Source organism: Aythya ferina (assembly GCF_964211825.1).
Source record: "Aythya ferina genome assembly, chromosome: 5".
Lineage (NCBI taxonomy): Eukaryota > Metazoa > Chordata > Aves > Anseriformes > Anatidae > Aythya > Aythya ferina.
This window is the reverse complement of record NC_140301.1, coordinates 45,166,729-45,184,350: the sequence shown is the minus strand read 5'-3', so window position 1 is coordinate 45,184,350 and position 17,622 is coordinate 45,166,729. Positions and strand designations below refer to the sequence as shown.

General features: G+C 37.8%; 1 protein-coding gene across 6 annotated transcripts in view; it reads right to left on the bottom strand.

The window, feature by feature from the left end:
- Positions 1-17,622, bottom strand: part of TSG101 (tumor susceptibility 101) — a 28,477-nt gene that overhangs the window by 5,734 nt on the left and 5,121 nt on the right. For 3 of the 6 annotated variants that reach the window (XM_084522474.1, XM_084522470.1, XM_084522473.1), the window contains exons 3-7: positions 16,504-16,569; positions 15,770-15,933; positions 14,303-14,429; positions 4,317-4,383; positions 2,344-2,435 (exon numbers count right to left, since the gene is read on the bottom strand). In XM_084522474.1, the coding sequence (XP_084378600.1) occupies positions 2,344-2,435; positions 4,317-4,383; positions 14,303-14,429; positions 15,770-15,933; positions 16,504-16,569 (516 nt within the window). Of the gene's footprint in view, positions 1-2,343; positions 2,439-4,316; positions 4,384-14,302; positions 14,430-15,769; positions 15,934-16,503; positions 16,570-17,622 lie in introns of all 6 variants that reach the window. The other 3 variants (XM_084522472.1, XM_084522469.1, XM_084522471.1) reach the window with 1 other exon arrangement.

Sequence of the window (17,622 nt, the reverse complement as noted above, 5' to 3'; positions counted from 1 at the left end):
CCTAGCAATCAATTCTACTTTTTTTTTTTTTTTTTTTTTGATATTTCTCACTATGAGATATTTTAAAAGGTTTGCTTTAACAATAAAGAAGGACTGAAAAAAAACACCTAACAATGAAAGTTCTCATACAAGTCTTAACAGGTAAGAAAAATGTCTTTGCACGTATGAAGGACTAGCAGTTAGATTCTATATGTCTTCCTAAAGAGCATGAACCCGTAGCATTTTATGTCACTTCCATAATTAGCCCAGCCTAGGGAAGATTTTATGGCACAAAGCCTGTAAATCCAGAGAGCACTGAAACCCTTAACCTTTACCAGGCAGAGTCTGGTTTCAGACATGACCTTAGAGAAGCAACGAACTAGTAACTGCATCAGGTAATTAATGGCAGATTACGGAACAGAAAGAAAGAAAAAAAAACAAAAACAACTGAAGGACTATTTGAAAAACTGGCAATTAGATATATAAAAAAAAGCTACTCTGTATTTTCATTCAATCCAAACTAAGCTCACTAAACGAAACACCCCGCCACCATACAAACAAAATTCTCAATTTTACCTCCTTCTATGTTCCCAATAAGCTATCATGATAAATCATAGTCTATCAACAGCAGAAAAAAATCTGAATAGGAAATAAATGTTTGTAATTTAAAGTAAAAGAAGTTTACTGTAAATACATTGGATGATTAAAGAGACATCTTTGCATTTCATGTTGCATGAGATAAACCACACACAGCAGGTGCATGACTTTTGCCTAGCTGCATCAAAGGAAGCTGTCTAATGTTAAATTGCCACTATAAAATCCGGCACTACAACATACCAGATAACCTAACTCAAGACCTGTGAAAAGCCTGCTGTAATACTTGGCAGATACTCCACCTCTGTTCATCTTCACTGGGAATGAAAAGGAAGAAAAGTAGTTAAATATGACATCTATATTTTAAATTAACTCTACCACATAAAAGCAAAACTGGATCTGTTTCGAGAGATGCTGCAGAAAGCTGACATTCCCTAGAAAGGTTCCTAACAGACTGCTGCATGTCTGACAATGAGAGCTGCTGGGGACTACCAGCCTGCAAGGAGCCAGCAACCCTTCAACACTGAGTACACCTTGGCTGGAACAGCAGCTTTCTTGTAGAGTGTAAAGAAGCCACACACATAGCCTAAGAGTGGAAATGACCTCTAAAACAGCCAACAGAGAACACTTCTGTAATTCAGAAAGCTGAAATAACTTGGACACGGAGGAGGAGGATGAGGCACAAAAAATTCAAAATATGACTTGTTTCTAAGTTGTAGAACAACAAAACAATTCCTCAATTTCTTTTTAAGAGTAAGTCGAAGCCAATTCCTGTGCCTTCCAATTCCTTCCTTTGCCAATCTGTGAGCTTGCTTTGTTCCCAAGAAGGTGAATTAAAGCCTCAAAATACACATGGTTCTAGAGTGATGAACGTGTATAAATAACTGGGAGCTTGCACATTAAATTAAAAACCTGTGGATGTGGGTTTTAATTGCAGTGCAAGAGATTACAAATGGCTGATCTTCTGACCAAGGTGACAGAAGCATCTGTATCCTTATCACGTAACTGCTCCTAAAGGACTACCCAATTGCAAAGTCACTGCACCACCTTTCTACTTAATTAGATATTTATCAGCGGTTCCCAATCCATTACACGTACTCACACTAAAAATGAAGGACAGAACAGAAACCAAGCTGGTTTGTTTTTGCCAACACTAGGCAACCAAGCAGCAAAATGGGAAAAGATCCAAGTTAATATCCTAGGTCTTGCTGCTGAAGGGAAGAAAGAATATTACCTACTAACAAGTAGGTAATGTCACGAAGCAAAGAGGCAGAAGAAGAAAGATGCAGTAAAAATCAAGCTCATTCCAAATTAATTGAAAACCTCTGCTTTAGGACTTTTGGAGTAAAAGTATAAGTATATATAAAAACTGAGACTAGTAGATGACTAAGTGTGGACAAAAGCACTTTTAAAAGCTGAGACCATGAACGAAGAGCAATACAATCAAAAGTCACCTACAGTTAATGGGTGAGGGGGAAAAAAACATCTTAGGGTGGTTACATGCACTGTTTTTTCAACATACTCAGAGAGCAGATGCAATGTATTGTATACAATCAGGAATTTAACAAGTTTCTGAGTAAATAAAGTGAAAGACAAAGGATGCAAAATGTGTTATATTCTTTCTTCAAGTAACTCTTTTTTTTTTCATTCAAGATCAGTATTTTAGAAGGTCAGGTTAAGAACAATAAATTCCTTTTCCCATTTTCCGTCTTTACATATCAATTTCAGTGGGAAGCTTCAATTCAAAGAGATACTTTCAAAGCTACTCACCAACAGTAGTCACAGGAGGCTGAGAAGGGTAGTACTGAACACTAGTGGTTGCTGGAAACGGAACACCACCAGGATAAGGGTAGTTTGGGTAGCTGCTTTGACAAAGAAAGATATGCATAGGTGATATTTTACAAATAGTTAAATAACATTAGCATATCACCTTTATGTTTCCATATTAAATACTTACTGACATCATAAAATGCTTAAACTGCAGGCCACGTTATACTTTCTCTCTTTTCCTGTTCACATTAACATCTTTCACAACTTGTCTTTCTCATATAATTTGATACCATTTTATCTGAAGCCCTACCTAGTTATTTCCTGGTCAGGCATTTGGACCATACCAATTTCTCTTTAATCACTCAATCTTGCCTTTCTAGAACCCTAAGCTACCCAAAACTAATAAATTAACTTCAAATGGACAAAAAAAAATCAATTGTAACAATCTTTAACATTATAAGAATATTAACAGAAAGACTACTGAACTGTTTCATGTAAATGCAAAAATGCTACGCAAAATACATTAAGAACACTTTAGATAGGTCTATTTAGGAGGCAAAAAATTGCCCTTAGAACTTGTCAAAATCCCTGTTTTTCACTCCTTAAAACATACATCCCAATGCTTACTATTTTTTTTCCTTCTTAAATCTAAATGTTACATACTATAGCAACTCCTCATATGCTCTTAACAGAATCAGGACATAAGGATGTTAATAATAAAAAGAAAAGCAGTGTGAAAACATTAAGGTAGAAGGCAATCAGCATCTTGCTACTTGCTAAGAAAGAACTGTAATCATTCTGGAAAAGGTTTATTCATTTTCACTTTTACATAACATACTTAAAAGCAAATGTTTTATTTCATATTAATAGAACGCTTTTGAAATCATTTTGTGCCCTTCAAGTTCTCTTAGAGTGCTCTGAATTAGTTTTGTTAGTTACTTAAGATTTAGGTATTTTTCTAGAGTATTAGCTACTTACAACTACTTAAATGAAACCTTCACAAAGATGGTAATTACATTATGAAGTGCCTCTTAAGTCTTTGCAATTTTAACCTTTTGGGGGTAAGTTTGACTTCCTGCTGCTAAGAATTTCTCATCTTCTAAAAATCTACCTTCTAAAAGTACACTTTAAAACAATATGTATTTGCTGAAAAGTTCTAAGATCATCCAAGTGAAATTCTAAGTTAAATATTCATTTTCTAAAAGATAGTCATTAATTTCTTCAACAGCTCTCTGCCGTATCAACTTTACTTATACACACAACAGTCAGATCTGCACGTGCAAATATGATACCCAGAGAAAATATGGTTAGCAGAGTTTTATGAATGGCAATTGTAACACTGTAATAAACAGCTTTTGCTATAAAATGGAACATTAATGGTGAGAGCAGAGCCAAAGCTGAAGTACAAACTGCTCCTCTTCTAACTGCCAAAGAATATTGTTGAAAGCAACAGTTCATTCTAAACAACTCTTTAAACTATTACCAGGAGGTACTCTGGTGTGACTCACTGTCAGCTTTTAATGCCTGTGAAACAAGATCAGGCATAGAGAGGAAGAAAACACGTGAAGGTTCCCATTAATCCAACAATTGTTTTGTCCAATTACTTGAATTGCCCAGTTGAGGGTACGTGCCTTTATATAGCAATCAGCATAACCTTATAAAATCAAATTCATTATACAAGTGAAGCAAGAGAACGTGGAGTTAAGTAATCATTTTGAAAACATAATTGTCACACAACTACATTACAGTTTAAACAACAGTAAGAAAACTATACCTTTCTCAAACTTTCTTCTGGCTATTGACAAGAGTTCTGTCCTAACTCATGAGCACACATTGCAAACATAACAATTAGGTGATAAATGATGAGATTCAAATCCATCATAAGAAACAGAATACGAATAAGACTAGATTTTGCTCAGAGAAACCAATCTGTTATGTAAATGATAATGCAAAGTGGTTAAAATAGTTCTTACCTTGGGTTTGCAGTGCTTCCTGGTGGATAGGGAGTTATTCCACCTGGCATGCCTGGCACATAGGAAGCTAAACAAAATAAGGATTTCACATATTTTTGGAGGAAAAGAACATCACACATTACTTACAATTGCTAGTCAGAACATCTTCCACTGAATATTTATTTTCTTAATTATTTTAAATATAAATTCACCAATGCATGGATAAAAAGTATATCAAATTAAAAATGCAGTGAGCAATTGTACTAAGTAAATCATGAATGCATAAGAAAGTCTCTACAGCAAGAGAACTCAAAAAATGGGTGCGTTATGATTAAGGAGGTATTGGGGAGGCATTGGGGAGGCAAGGACAATCCCCAGACATGGACTGTATATCTCGAAACAAGACACTGGAACTCATGATAAGGAAGCGGCAGACGGACAGAGAAACAAACGTAAGGACTATAAATCTCAAAACTGGACATTGGAATTCATTATAAAGATACAACAAACGGAAGAATTAGCAACAACCAGCTCTTGCAATTAAGAAACCTGCCAATTCAGCAAATTCCTGACCAAAGGTGAAAAGTACACTGTGAGGAAGACTCGGGGTCTTCCTCCCAAAGACCCCTGCCCACGTCCCAAAGACCCCTGCCCACAATTCTTGGAAGGCTCTACGCAGGCGCAAGGTGCCAAAAGGCTAATTAGCATAAGAAGCGAGGGAAGGCGGGGATAGGTAATGCATATGTATAGGTGCTTGTAGAATATTGATAGATTGATTGTATAAATTCAAGACTGCTTTCCGCTTTAGGTATGCACGATAGGTGGAGAGATCCCCCGTGCATCCAGCGCTGCAATAAAGAATATACCACTTAAAGGAATTTCGGCTTTGATCTTTGAATCAATCTGGCACCCCAGATGGGACAACCTCTCTGCCGGACCGCAGGACCCGCTGGGGACAGGACTCCCTAGGGTACCCCCGGGATTTCCCGGAGGGACTCCTCGACTCACCGGATCACTGCGGAGGCAGACAAGGACCCCATCATTGTAAGTGAGTATATTCTTTATTCTGGTTTGGTTTTCTGGTAGGCCGGTCATCTGGGACTGTCCAGTAAGTCGGAAGGTGACTTCTGCAGGACAGTATTTGGTATATACTTTGTGGTTAGTACCACAAGTATATCTGGGGACCTTGGGGTCCATCTGTATCTGGAACTGTCTGTAAGTCAGAAGGTGATCTTCTGCGAGGCAGTGTTTGGTATATACTTTGTGGTAAGCACCAAAAGTATATTTGGGGACCTTAAGGAAAGAGCTCGCTTTAAGGTCCATCTGGAATTGTGTTGTCTATTTCGGTTTTCTGACTCATGGAGTATGGTATTTAACTTTGGTTATTGTTACTGTGATTTTGGCTATTTTTCTGGTGGTAATAGTAGGTTCGTGGCATTGTTATAAGAGAGATATCGTTACGGTGTTACACAGTTCGGTTTTCTGACTTATCGCATGTGGAATTTGACTCTGACTATTGTTATTGTGATTTTGGCAATATTGCTGGTAATAGTAGTTTTGTGACATTGCTACTGAAAGATATTGCGTGCCCGTATTTTTGTGAGTGATACGTTTTGTGATATGCTTTTGTAAGTAACATGTGTATTCTGAAAGTGTAAACTGGAAAATGGGGGGGCAAACAAGCAGTGAAATTTTAAAGAAAAGTGTGTTAGGATGTGTTTTAAGTCACTGGAAGGATATTGGAGGATCTGCCGGTGGAAGTGTGAACAGGAAAACATTGATAAAATATCGTAATCAGCGGTGGCCGCTTTATAAGCTGGAATGTGGAGAAAAGTGGCCCCTAAATGGAACTTTAAACTATAATATTTTGTTACAGTTAATGTTGTTTTTTTGAGAAGCAGAACAGGATGAAATGTTGTATACTGATGTTTCAGCATCTTGGTGGGAAAAGGTACAGAATTAAGTTGGCCCCTGACTGAGCCTTTGATGATGGCATTAGAGAAGTACAGGCTGGAGAAAGATAAAGGAAGTGTTAAAAGGGTTGTTGAAAGTGTTAAAGGTGTTTGAAGTTGAATGAGCAGGGAAAGAGGATGTAGGAATGATAATAGTTCTGCCTCTGCCCGAGGCAGAGATCTTAAAATCATGGGTGTTAGCCCTTTGGGGCAAAGGGACCATGATGGGTCCGAGAGAGTTGTCACAGAAACAGAAAACCAGTTAACTCTTAAAACAACCTGAGTTCATGTGCGAGCTCAGATTGCCGATGGGACCGCTCAGGGAACTGTGGACAATTGCATTCCCCTGACTGACCCCCACTAAGACCCGAATCATCCTGAAAATTATGAACGGTTAAGTAAATACTAAAAACCTGGATGAGTTGGGAATTGAGAATATGCTTCCAACAAGGTCTAAAAGAAACCCCTATGGAATTTTTGGACCAACTCTGAAATGTAATGAAAATAAATAAATAAATAAATAAATAAATAAAACAAAACGGTTTGGACCTGGCTTCGGAGGACAAATTGACTAGCCTTTTCCTAGGGTAATCGACCCCTGATTTCAACAGGAATAATGGGGACTTGGGGAATCTACCCTAGCGGATCCTCCACTGGTTATAATGAAGCTAGGGGAGGAATGGAAGTGAAATTTCTTATTGATATGGGGCAACATATTCAGTTCTAAATCAAGCATTAATGCCTTCACAGAATTATTATGTTAGGGTAAAAGATGTGTCGTGGTTTAACCCGGCCGGCAGCTAAACACCACACAGCCGTTTGCTCACCCTCCCCCTCCCTCTCTGGGACGGGGGAGAGAAATGGAAAGTGAAGCCCGTGAGTTGAGATAAAGACAGTTTAATAAGACAAAATAATAATAATAATAATAATAATAATAATAATAATAATAATAATAATAATACAATGATGATAATAGTACCACTACTAATAATGTGTACAAACAAGTGATGCACGGTGCGGTTGCTCGCCGCCCGCTGACCGATGCCGGGCCTGGCCCCGAGCGGTCCGGCCCCCTCCCCCCGGCTAGCCACCCCTATATATTGTTTGGCCTGGCGTCGGATGGTATGGAATGCCCCTCTGGCTGGTTTGGGTCGCCTGTCCTGGGTCTGTCCCCTCCCGGCTCTTGCTGCGCCCCCAGCCTGCCTGTTGGCAGGACGGGGCGGGGGGGGGGCTGAGGTGTCCTTGGCTTGGTATGGGCACTGCTCTTTAACAATTAAAACATCAGGGTGTTATCAGCACTCTTCTCATCCTAAGCCAAAACACAGCATTCCACCAGCTACTAGGAAGAAAATTAACTCTGTTCTAACTGAAACCAGGACAAGGTGTAACCGAAAAGGCTTATTTTTGTGAACCTTTGAAGTACAAGTTAGGGAAACAATGGGGCATACACAGATTTTTATATATGCCTAGCTCCTCATGGGCACTCTTAGGTAGAGATTTATTAGAGCAAGTAGGAGCAGAAATTGTCTTTGAAAAAGGGAAAATGGAATTAAGTATAGGAGAAGAACAACTAACAAATGTGTTAAGCTTGGCACTAATACAAACTGACCCTAAAAGTGAAATACCTTTAGAGATCACAGATCAAGTATGTCCAGGAGTTTGGGCTACTGAAACCCCTGAAAGAGGTAAAAATGTGACCTTAATAATTATTAAATTAAAGCCAGGAGAGAAACCCGTTAAGGTTAAGTAATATCCTTTGAGGATAGAAGATAGGAAAGGAATTAAAGAGATAATAAATTTTTACAGTATGGATTATTGATTGAATGCGAATCAGAATACAATACACCCATATCGCCAATTAAAAAGGCAGATGAAAAAGCTATAGGCTAGTTCAGGATTTGAGGGCCATAAATAAAATCACTGAGGATATACATCCAGTAGTGGCAAACCCTTATACTTTGCTGACTAAATTAAAGAATAGTCAAGTCTGGTTTACCGTACTGGATTTAAAAGACGCCTTCTTCTGCCTAGGCTTAGCCACAGAAAGCCAAAACCTATTTGCCTTTGAATGGGAAAATCCCGATTCAGGCAGAAAGACGCAGCTTACGTGGACATTACTACCTCAAGGATTCAAGAATAGCCCCACTATTTTTGGAAACCAATTAGCAAGGGAACTCGAAACATGGATGCCTCCGGACACTGAAGGTGCTTTGTTACAATATGTAGATGATCTCTTAATAGCTACTGAGACTAAAGGGAGTTGTATTCAATGGACTATAAGTCGTCTTAATTTTCTGGGTTTAAATGGATATCAAGTCTCTTGACAGAAAGTCCAGCTGGCTCAACAAAGTGTGACCTATCTGGGATTTGAAATTTCGGAAGGACAACGAGAACTAGGAACTGAACATAAGGAAGTCGTTTGCCAGACTCCAGAACCTCAAATGGTAAAGGAGCTACAAACCTTTTTAGGAATGACAGGTTGGTGTCGCCTTTGGATTTATAATTATGGACTACTGGTAAAGCCTCTATGTGAATTGATAAAGATTAACCAGTCAAAGTTAGTCTGGACTGGAGAAGCACAAAAAGTCTTTAAACAACTTAAACAAGAATTGATGATTTTGAAATATCAAGCAATATTGGTAGAACAGGACAACGTGGAAATTGTGATAACTAATATTGTGAATCTAGCCTCTTTTCTTAGTGATGCTCCGGCACAGCCTGTGATTCACGATTGTTTAGAAACTATAGAGACTGTGTATTCCAGCTGACCAGACCTTAAGGAGGAGCCCATGGAAGATGCGGAAGAAACTTGGTTCACGGATGGGAGCAGTTTTGTTATGCAAAGACAACGTAAAGCTGGATATGCTATAACAACTACTCAGCAGGTAATCGAGTCTAAGCCTTTACCCCCTGGAACATCAGCTCAAAAGGCGGAGATAGTTGCTCTCACGAGAGCATTGGAACTGGCAGCGGGAAAAAGGGTAAATATTTGGACAGATTCTAAATATACATTCGGCGTGGTACATGCTCATGGAGCAATTTGGAAAGAACATGGATTGCTGACTGCTCAGTGAAAACACAAAGTATGCTGAAGAAATTTTAAAATTGTTAGAGGCTGTAAAACAACCAGAAAAGGTAGCTATCATGCATTGTCAGGGACACCAAAAGGGGAACACCGATTTTGAAATTGGAAATCGATTGGCAGAGGCTAAGCAGGCAGCTGAAATAACTGAGGTGAAGGCATTGTCTTTGATACCAGATGGTAAAATCCAAACTATATCCAAATTATACAAAAGAAGACTTAAAATTAATTGAAGATTTGAAAGGTAAAATGAAGCCAGATGGATGAGTATATTTAAAAGATAACCACATAGTAATACCCTCTAGTTTGACATGGCCCATAGTTCTTACAGAACACAATAAAACGCACTGGGGAGCTGGCACACTGCATAAGAGCCTGAGTCAGACATTAGTGGGACGATATGATAAAACAAGTAACTCAACAATGTAGCATTTGCTTACACAATAACCCCAATACCAAGAATAGAATAAAATTTGGAATAATCGGTAAAGGAAATTATTCGGGGCAACAGTGGCAAATTGATTTTTCAGAACTCCCTAGAAAAGGGGGGTATCATTATTACTGGTTCTGACTGACACGTTTTCAGGAAGGCCTGAAGCCTTTCCCTGTCGAACAAACAAAGCAAGAGAAGTGGTTAAAGTCTTGTTAAATGAAATAATACCATGCTTTGGGATTCTAGTAGCAATGTCTTCTGATAGAGGTTCACATTTTTGTGCACAAGTGGTACAACAGATAAGTAAGATTCTAAAGATAGATTGGCAACTGCATACCCCTTATAGACCACAGGCAAGTGGACAGGTAGAAAAAATGAACCATTTAATTAAACAATAAATAGCTAAAATTGGATAAGAAGCTAATTTGTCATGGCCTCAATCCCTCCCTTTAGCATTACTTGGAATTAGAGTTAAACCTAGAATAAAAGGGAATTTGAGTCCCTTCAAAATCTTATATGGAAGGCCATAGCAATTTCTATTTAGTGGAGAGGACCTAACGCAGTTAGGATCAGAATATTTATATGCTTATATAACTGAACTTCAGAAACAATTAAATAAAGTACATAAATTTGTTTTAGGGACCAGGGCTAGAGGGTTGGATCAACCAATCCACCCCTTTAAGCTCGGGAATTATATATATATATAAAGACTTTTTCAGGACAACCCCTACAGGAAAAATGGAAGGAAAGTGGATGGGACCATACCAAGTATTACTGACAACACACACCGCCATTAAGATTAAGAAGCAAGCAGCTTGGATCCACAATTCAAGGGTGAAGAAGGTCCTGGCGAGAATATAGACCACCACTCCAATTGGACCAACAAAATTACGGTTTTCCAGATCCTAATGATTGCAGGGGTGCGGTTCTCGGATTCGGGGTGGGCAACTTGGGATGAGAACTTACACCTGACCTTAATACAAACAATTTCTCAAGTAACTAATAAGACGAACTGTTGGGTATGCACCCATCTGCCACAGCATGGGAATAAGGGTGTATCGTTAATCGGGATTCCGTTGCCTGCAAACTTATCTTGGACTAATTTGTGGGAAAACACATCTTGGGGTCGAAAATATGAAGAAGTTTTGGAACTAGAAGTTAGTAGCTTCGTGCCGTTGGAATCTTACTATGTATGTGTACAAAGGTGTAACCCGCCTAAGGGTATGGGAAAACAGGATTGTATAAATACAGGTACTACTTATGTGGGGAATCAGACATCTTGTAATCGAAAAATTGATATTAGTACAACTAGCAGTTGGGCAAATTCAACCAGCTGGCCAGTACCAGAAGGAAAAGGGTGGTATTGGCTATGCAATGATACAGCCTGTAAGGTCTTGCCCGAGAATTGGAAGGGAACTTGCACTCTTGGAGCGGTAGTCCCCAATATGACAGTACACGATGTAGTGCCTCGAGCCTACTTGAGAAATCATATGCGGAGAATCAGACGAAAAATTAACAATCCATTGATAGAGAGACACACCGCTTTTCATAGTTTTGTGCGATGGTTTATCCCATGGTTAGGAGTGAGTGAATTGGAAAAGGCAATAGTTAATATTTCTGCAATTATAGAGAAGTTAGAAAACAAAACTCTGGATGCTATAAAGGCTCAACAAGAAGAGATATCTAGTTTATCACAGGTAGTATTACAAAATCGGATGGCCCTAGACTTGTTACTGGCCGCTCAAGGGGGAGTCTGTACAGTAATAAACACAAGTTGTTGTGTGTATGTAGATCAGAGTGGAAGGATCTCTACCGACCTGGAAGAAATATGGAAGCAGACAAGGGTCCTACATGATATCAGTAAAGATGATCTTTCGTGGAGTTTTAGTGAAATATGGAATAAGTTAACCTCCTGGTTGCCCAATTTTCAATGGCTGAAACAAGTGTTCATTGCTCTAATCGCATTAGTAGTGTTAGGAATATTTGTGTGCATGTTGTTTAGATGCCTGCTTTGTTGTGTTACTGTAAATAATGAAAGTATCTGATGCAAAAGAATTTGCATGGGAAAAGAAAAGGGGGGATTGATTAAGGAGGTATTGGGGAGGCACTGGGGAGGCAAGGACAATCCCCAGACATGGACTGTATATCTCGAAACAAGACACTGAAACTCATGATAAGGAAGCAGCAGACGGACAGAGAAACAAACGTAAGGACTATAAATCTCAAAACTGGACATTGGAATTCATTATAAAGATACAACAAACGGAAGAATTAGCAACAACCAGCTCTTGCAATTAAGAAACCTGCCAATTCAGCAAATTCCTGACCAAAGGTGAAAAGTACACTGTGAGGAAGACTCGGGGTCTTCCTCCCAAAGACCCCTGCCCACGTCCCAAAGACCCCTGCCCACAATTCTTGGAAGGCTCTACGCAGGCGCAAGGTGCCAAAAGGCTAATTAGCATAAGAAGCGAGGGAAGGCGGGGATAGGTAATGCATATGTATAGGTGCTTGTAGAATATTGATAGATTGATTGTATAAATTCAAGACTGCTTTCCGCTTTAGGTATGCACGATAGGTGGAGAGATCCCCCGTGCATCCAGCGCTGCAATAAAGAATATACCACTTAAAGGAATTTCGGCTTTGATCTTTGAATCAGTTAAAGATGACAGACCTGATGAATTTTGTCTCCATATTTTATATTATGGATGAGAAAAAATAACCTTTCCAAGGAGTCATTGTTCCCTACTCACTAAATTACGAGCATATAATTTAAGTACCTTCAGAGTAGGCTTAACGGTTGATTAGCTGTTTAACAATCCAATCACACTATTTAGCAATTTCTGCCATTTAGAAGTTACACTTATTAAAAAAATTATCAACAAATATAAATGTCTAAGGCTTTAACACAGCCGTAGTAATTTCAAGTTTCTTCTTAGAAATCTGACGATTCTATTATTAAAAATTATTATAATTTACTACATAGTTATAGTAATCTTAAGAATATTACCTTTTTACCTTTATTTCTTTTTTTAAGCCTCCCTAGCTACCTACATCTTCAATAACTTCCAAATAATTCAGGATTTATGTTTTTTTAATTAAAATGCTTCACTTCTTAAACAGCATTATCTAGAACTTAAAAATGTGACCAATTGTCTTTAAAATGAAAAAATGAGTCAAGCAATACTGTAATAAATCTAAGCAGCTATTAATAATACAAAAATTCTGAAATATTTTCATTAAAATTACTTCAACTATACTAGTCATGAGTAACTACAAAGGAACAAAGCAGTGTGATGTTTCAGTTGATGATCCTCCCTGGAAGCACAGTACAGGTCACAGCTTCCACTAGAAGTGCACTGTGCTGACACCTGCTGTTCCTGGACAATCACAACAGCTTGTTTGTTATCTAGTGCTCCTATGGTCAGGCAGGTTAGCACTGGACAAGTTAAAAAGCCCCAAACACTTACCTATAGCCACCTAACTCTAATGGTCCTATTTATGTTTGCTACCTCTCTTCTCATATGTTAGAGAGACTAAGACCTTAATATAAAGTTTTTTTCTGTGAATTGTAATGACTAATTTTTTTTAGATGCAACTATGATCTGATAAAAGACTTATTTCATTCAAAACCACACACAGCCTTAAAAACTGCAAAAATATAACCCCAACTAAAATCAGCTTACCAACAAATTATGTAGAACTGTTATAATACCATTAAATACTCTGCAGCTTATCTGCTTCCCCCCTAGTCTTTCATGAATAGCTCTACTCTACTGTTTTCTTCCCATCCAATTCAGTTATCTCTTTTCTGTTTCCCACTTCTCTCCTCCCCACCTATCCTCAGTCTTTAAATAAAGTTGCTTCCAGAAATTTATAAACTAAAAATATTAAAATTTTAGCTGTTTAATATATAAAATATAATATTTAAAATATTAAGATTTTTGCAATAAAACACATCCTAAGTCAGAGTACCAAATTAACAGAGAAGCCTGAAAAATTATGTTTTTCTTTTCATTTCATTCATTCAAAACCTGAAGCAGGTTTTTCTTTTCATTTCAGCCAACAATTACTAACAGCTAAACAAATATGATTGTGCACATGGGCAACACAAGCAATAGGATTTTGGCATACAGAGATGTATTATCAAAATACAAAAAACATTAAGATACAGTTATCTGAATGTATATATGTATATATGTATATATGTATATCCCTGAATGTTGACACATTAGCAGTTTTGATTTGGGGGGAGTGAAAGTATGTGTGTTGTTTGTTTGTTTTGTTATCTTTTTCTGCTTCCCCCCTGCCAATACAACCTTGATTTTTCCCCTGCTTCCAAACACACACACAAAAAAAAAAAAAACAACACAAATTCTTCCAACAGATCAAAAAGGTCTGGCACAGCACAAGCGAATTCATTACCCATCAGTACAGAAAGCCACTTTAGTGTAATATAATTTCTCAACAAATTAAAAACCACCACCACACTTCAGAATATTAACGGGAGCATTTGTGGAAATCAGTAACCACAACCACTTACTAGTTGGTGGGCCAGTTGCCTGGTATGGTGGGTAGCCTGCCGAAACAGTAGGCCGAGAAAAGACTGGAGGTTCCTCACCAAACACCACAATCATAACTTGAATCAGTTCCAGCAAGTCTGACTGAGGCTGCGAGGATAAACGAATCAGATGTTGATTTCTGCTGGCAGATAGTTTACCTTACTCTAACAACGACACGGTACCATTCTATCAGCTTCCAAAAGCCATCCTTTCATCTGTTTGTATGCATGTACACAAACACGCACATGTATATTTAACTTTCTTTATGGATTCCTTTACAGATTGCAACCTAGCTAACTGGTTTTCAAAACAGTATAGAGAAATACACAATTCTTAGCATTTACTTCCAGAATAACCTGGTGAGCATGTGGTGCCATATCAACCATACGGCAATAAATGATTACAGATGACTGCACAATGATGGATTATAATATTTTCTTGAAGCTTAAATCAGCTCTTCCACACAACAAAAAAAAAAACAAAACACACATCACAAAGTTTTGAGACATTCCAAGTTAATACAATACAGCTTTTGCTCCAGTTCAGAATGGTTCAACAGAAAATAATCTAGCCCATTTAAGGAGTTGCACATAAATGTCCTTTAAGTATAGCTATACTGGTTTTCTCAAAGTTTATAACTACTTTTTTATAGGAATGATTTCATTTCTCCGAAATAAAGGCAAGCTTCGCGAATGCAGTACTAGTTTAAGCACCCTATTTCTTGATTTTCTTACCTCTACAATCCACTCAGTAATCCAAAAAACAAGTTTATTTTATTCTTACCACCCTCTCTATCTGCATCTTCAATGATCCTCCTGCTTGGGCGGGACCTAAGTGCTGATCTTTCCACTATTCCCACACAAGTGCTGAACTACCACCCATGTTTATTACATTTATTGCTGCTAATCACTTTTGATAGAACTGCACATCTTGTCAAGTTCTTCTGACCTTGTCAGAATATTTTATTTTCTTTAAACATCCATGTTTTGGTCAAAACTTCTCTGAAACCTATACTGCTCAATGACTTTATTAGTAAAGCAAATACATACATATACTCAGAGCTCCAGCAAAGTTTGCCTAAAGTAGTCCAAATGCTCATGCAGCAGTCCATTTTCATCAGAGATTAATATCAGCCAGAATTTGTAATTTGCCTTGAGTAAATACTCTTATCTCACGGTAAATATTCTTATCTTCATATCAGTGTTCTGCCAGGCAAGGAAGCCCATGCTGCACTGTTTAATCAGACAAGCTGCCGCTAAATTAAATTAACCAGGCAACAGAGAACACAACAGTTGGAACTTTAAGACATTACAAACAACAAGCAGTTGCATTCTTTAAATAAATGGTTTAAGATGACAAATAAATAGGACTGCTTTTTGTTATAAATGGTACAAATATCTAAAGAAAGTCAGAAGAGAATTTAACAATTCCAAGTTCCTTATACTTACGTATTTCCACTCATGCAGGTAAGGAAGGTATATCTTTCCATTCGCATCAACATGCTTCCCTGTCTTTATTGTCATTGAGCTAGTGGGTTTAACAAAACAGATTGGGGGGTTGAAAGGGTAGGTGTCCAGCAGCCACAAGCAAATTGGGATATTGTAGGTGTTACCTAAAAAGAGGTTTTGAAAGATTTTAGAAGTCCTGTTCTTTTGTGCTCTGATTTTTAAAACTTCTATCATCCATAAATTCAACTGACACAAGTCGAAGACAGCATCTACTAAAAACACTCAAATGAAGAGTTCCTGATATGGTGATGAACTCAGAACTTCCCTGATATGGTGACGAACTCAGAACTTTCATTTACAATTACTGTTTACCACTAATACATTATCTCATTTATTCTGCAATGTAACATTACTAGATCCTAATCTGCATTATCCTTAGCTGCAGCAGTAAGTGGTTTGCAATACTCAATTAGAGAAGTTGAAAAACATGCAGCACTGAAAGATAAACACACGTTACAGAGCTGTACAGGCAAGAAGAGGCAATGATGTACGCTAAGATTTTATTCCACAGCAAAACCAGGACAAATATACTGTGGTTAAGTAAAGGATTTCACAAAAATAGTGGTCACGGAAGTAGTGAAGTTGAACCATTAAAATCTGAACAGTTTTAAATGTGATTTGGGAACATAATGGTTGCAATATTGATGACGATGTTGATAATAATAATAGCATACCTCTGTAAGGCACTGGAATGGTTCCACTCAGGCTCATCAGCTCTCTAGATGAGCCGTCGTTAAAAACTGAAAGGGAACAAATAGTGTTTTTAAAGGAAATCCATTTGTTGTGTTGATCTCTGTTCAGATTACATCATATTTGTTAGTGTAAATGCAGAAGTTACATGTAAGTAAGTAAGTTACCTGTAAGAAACTACCTGTAAGTAAGTTCTGAAGTTACCTGTAAGAAAAATTCTGCTCTTTCACATCTACAGACTAGTAAATGGTCATCTACAGTCAGGTAGCCTCTTACAAATAACGTATTTCTGAGAAAGCATTGACTGACTGCTGTCAAACTACCTTCACCACGAATAAAACTGTCTCCTACATATTCTACTTGGACTCTGAGGAACCACTCAAATTGCTCATCATAAGAACAGCTACAAGGGTAATTTCAATTCAGTTTAAAAGTAACAACTTTTATCTGAGGATTACAGAGAATTCCTTATGCTTTCTCCAAACAAGCACGTCAGCAAGACTACCAAGAACTTGTTGGCCACAGGCATTATTATATTTGTTACATCACAATTAAAGGCAATTTAACCAAATAGTACACCGAAGAGGAAGAAAAACCTAACACTTGACTTGCAGCCACATCTTGGTCTTTGTTCACAAAAAGCACAGGAACCCTGATCTCAGTTTTGAGTCACTGTGTCTAGGTTTCAAAACAATGGATTACTCTTTGCTTAATAAATCAACTTTTGGTAATAATACTTATTTTCTTAATCTCTTCTGAAAGCTTCTAGTCACACTTCAAATGTAGCTGACCATATACAATTATTTTGCTAATGTTCTACAAATGTAGACAGAACATGTCAGGACTTATATGGTGGGTATATACTACTTTATTACTACAAACTTGAAAATTATCTCAACAGCAAGGTAACCATTTTCTCGTAACTCATTTCACAGCTCCAAACAGTAGCAGCCATCTGTAAGTAATTCTGTGCTCAACCTTCCAAGGAAGCTTATGAAGAGAGAGGTTACAAATGAGCTTCATGCTACAGCTCAGTGCTTTTTGGAATTTGGATCACTCTATCATAATTGCAAACTTGCATACGAGATTCCAACCACAGCCTT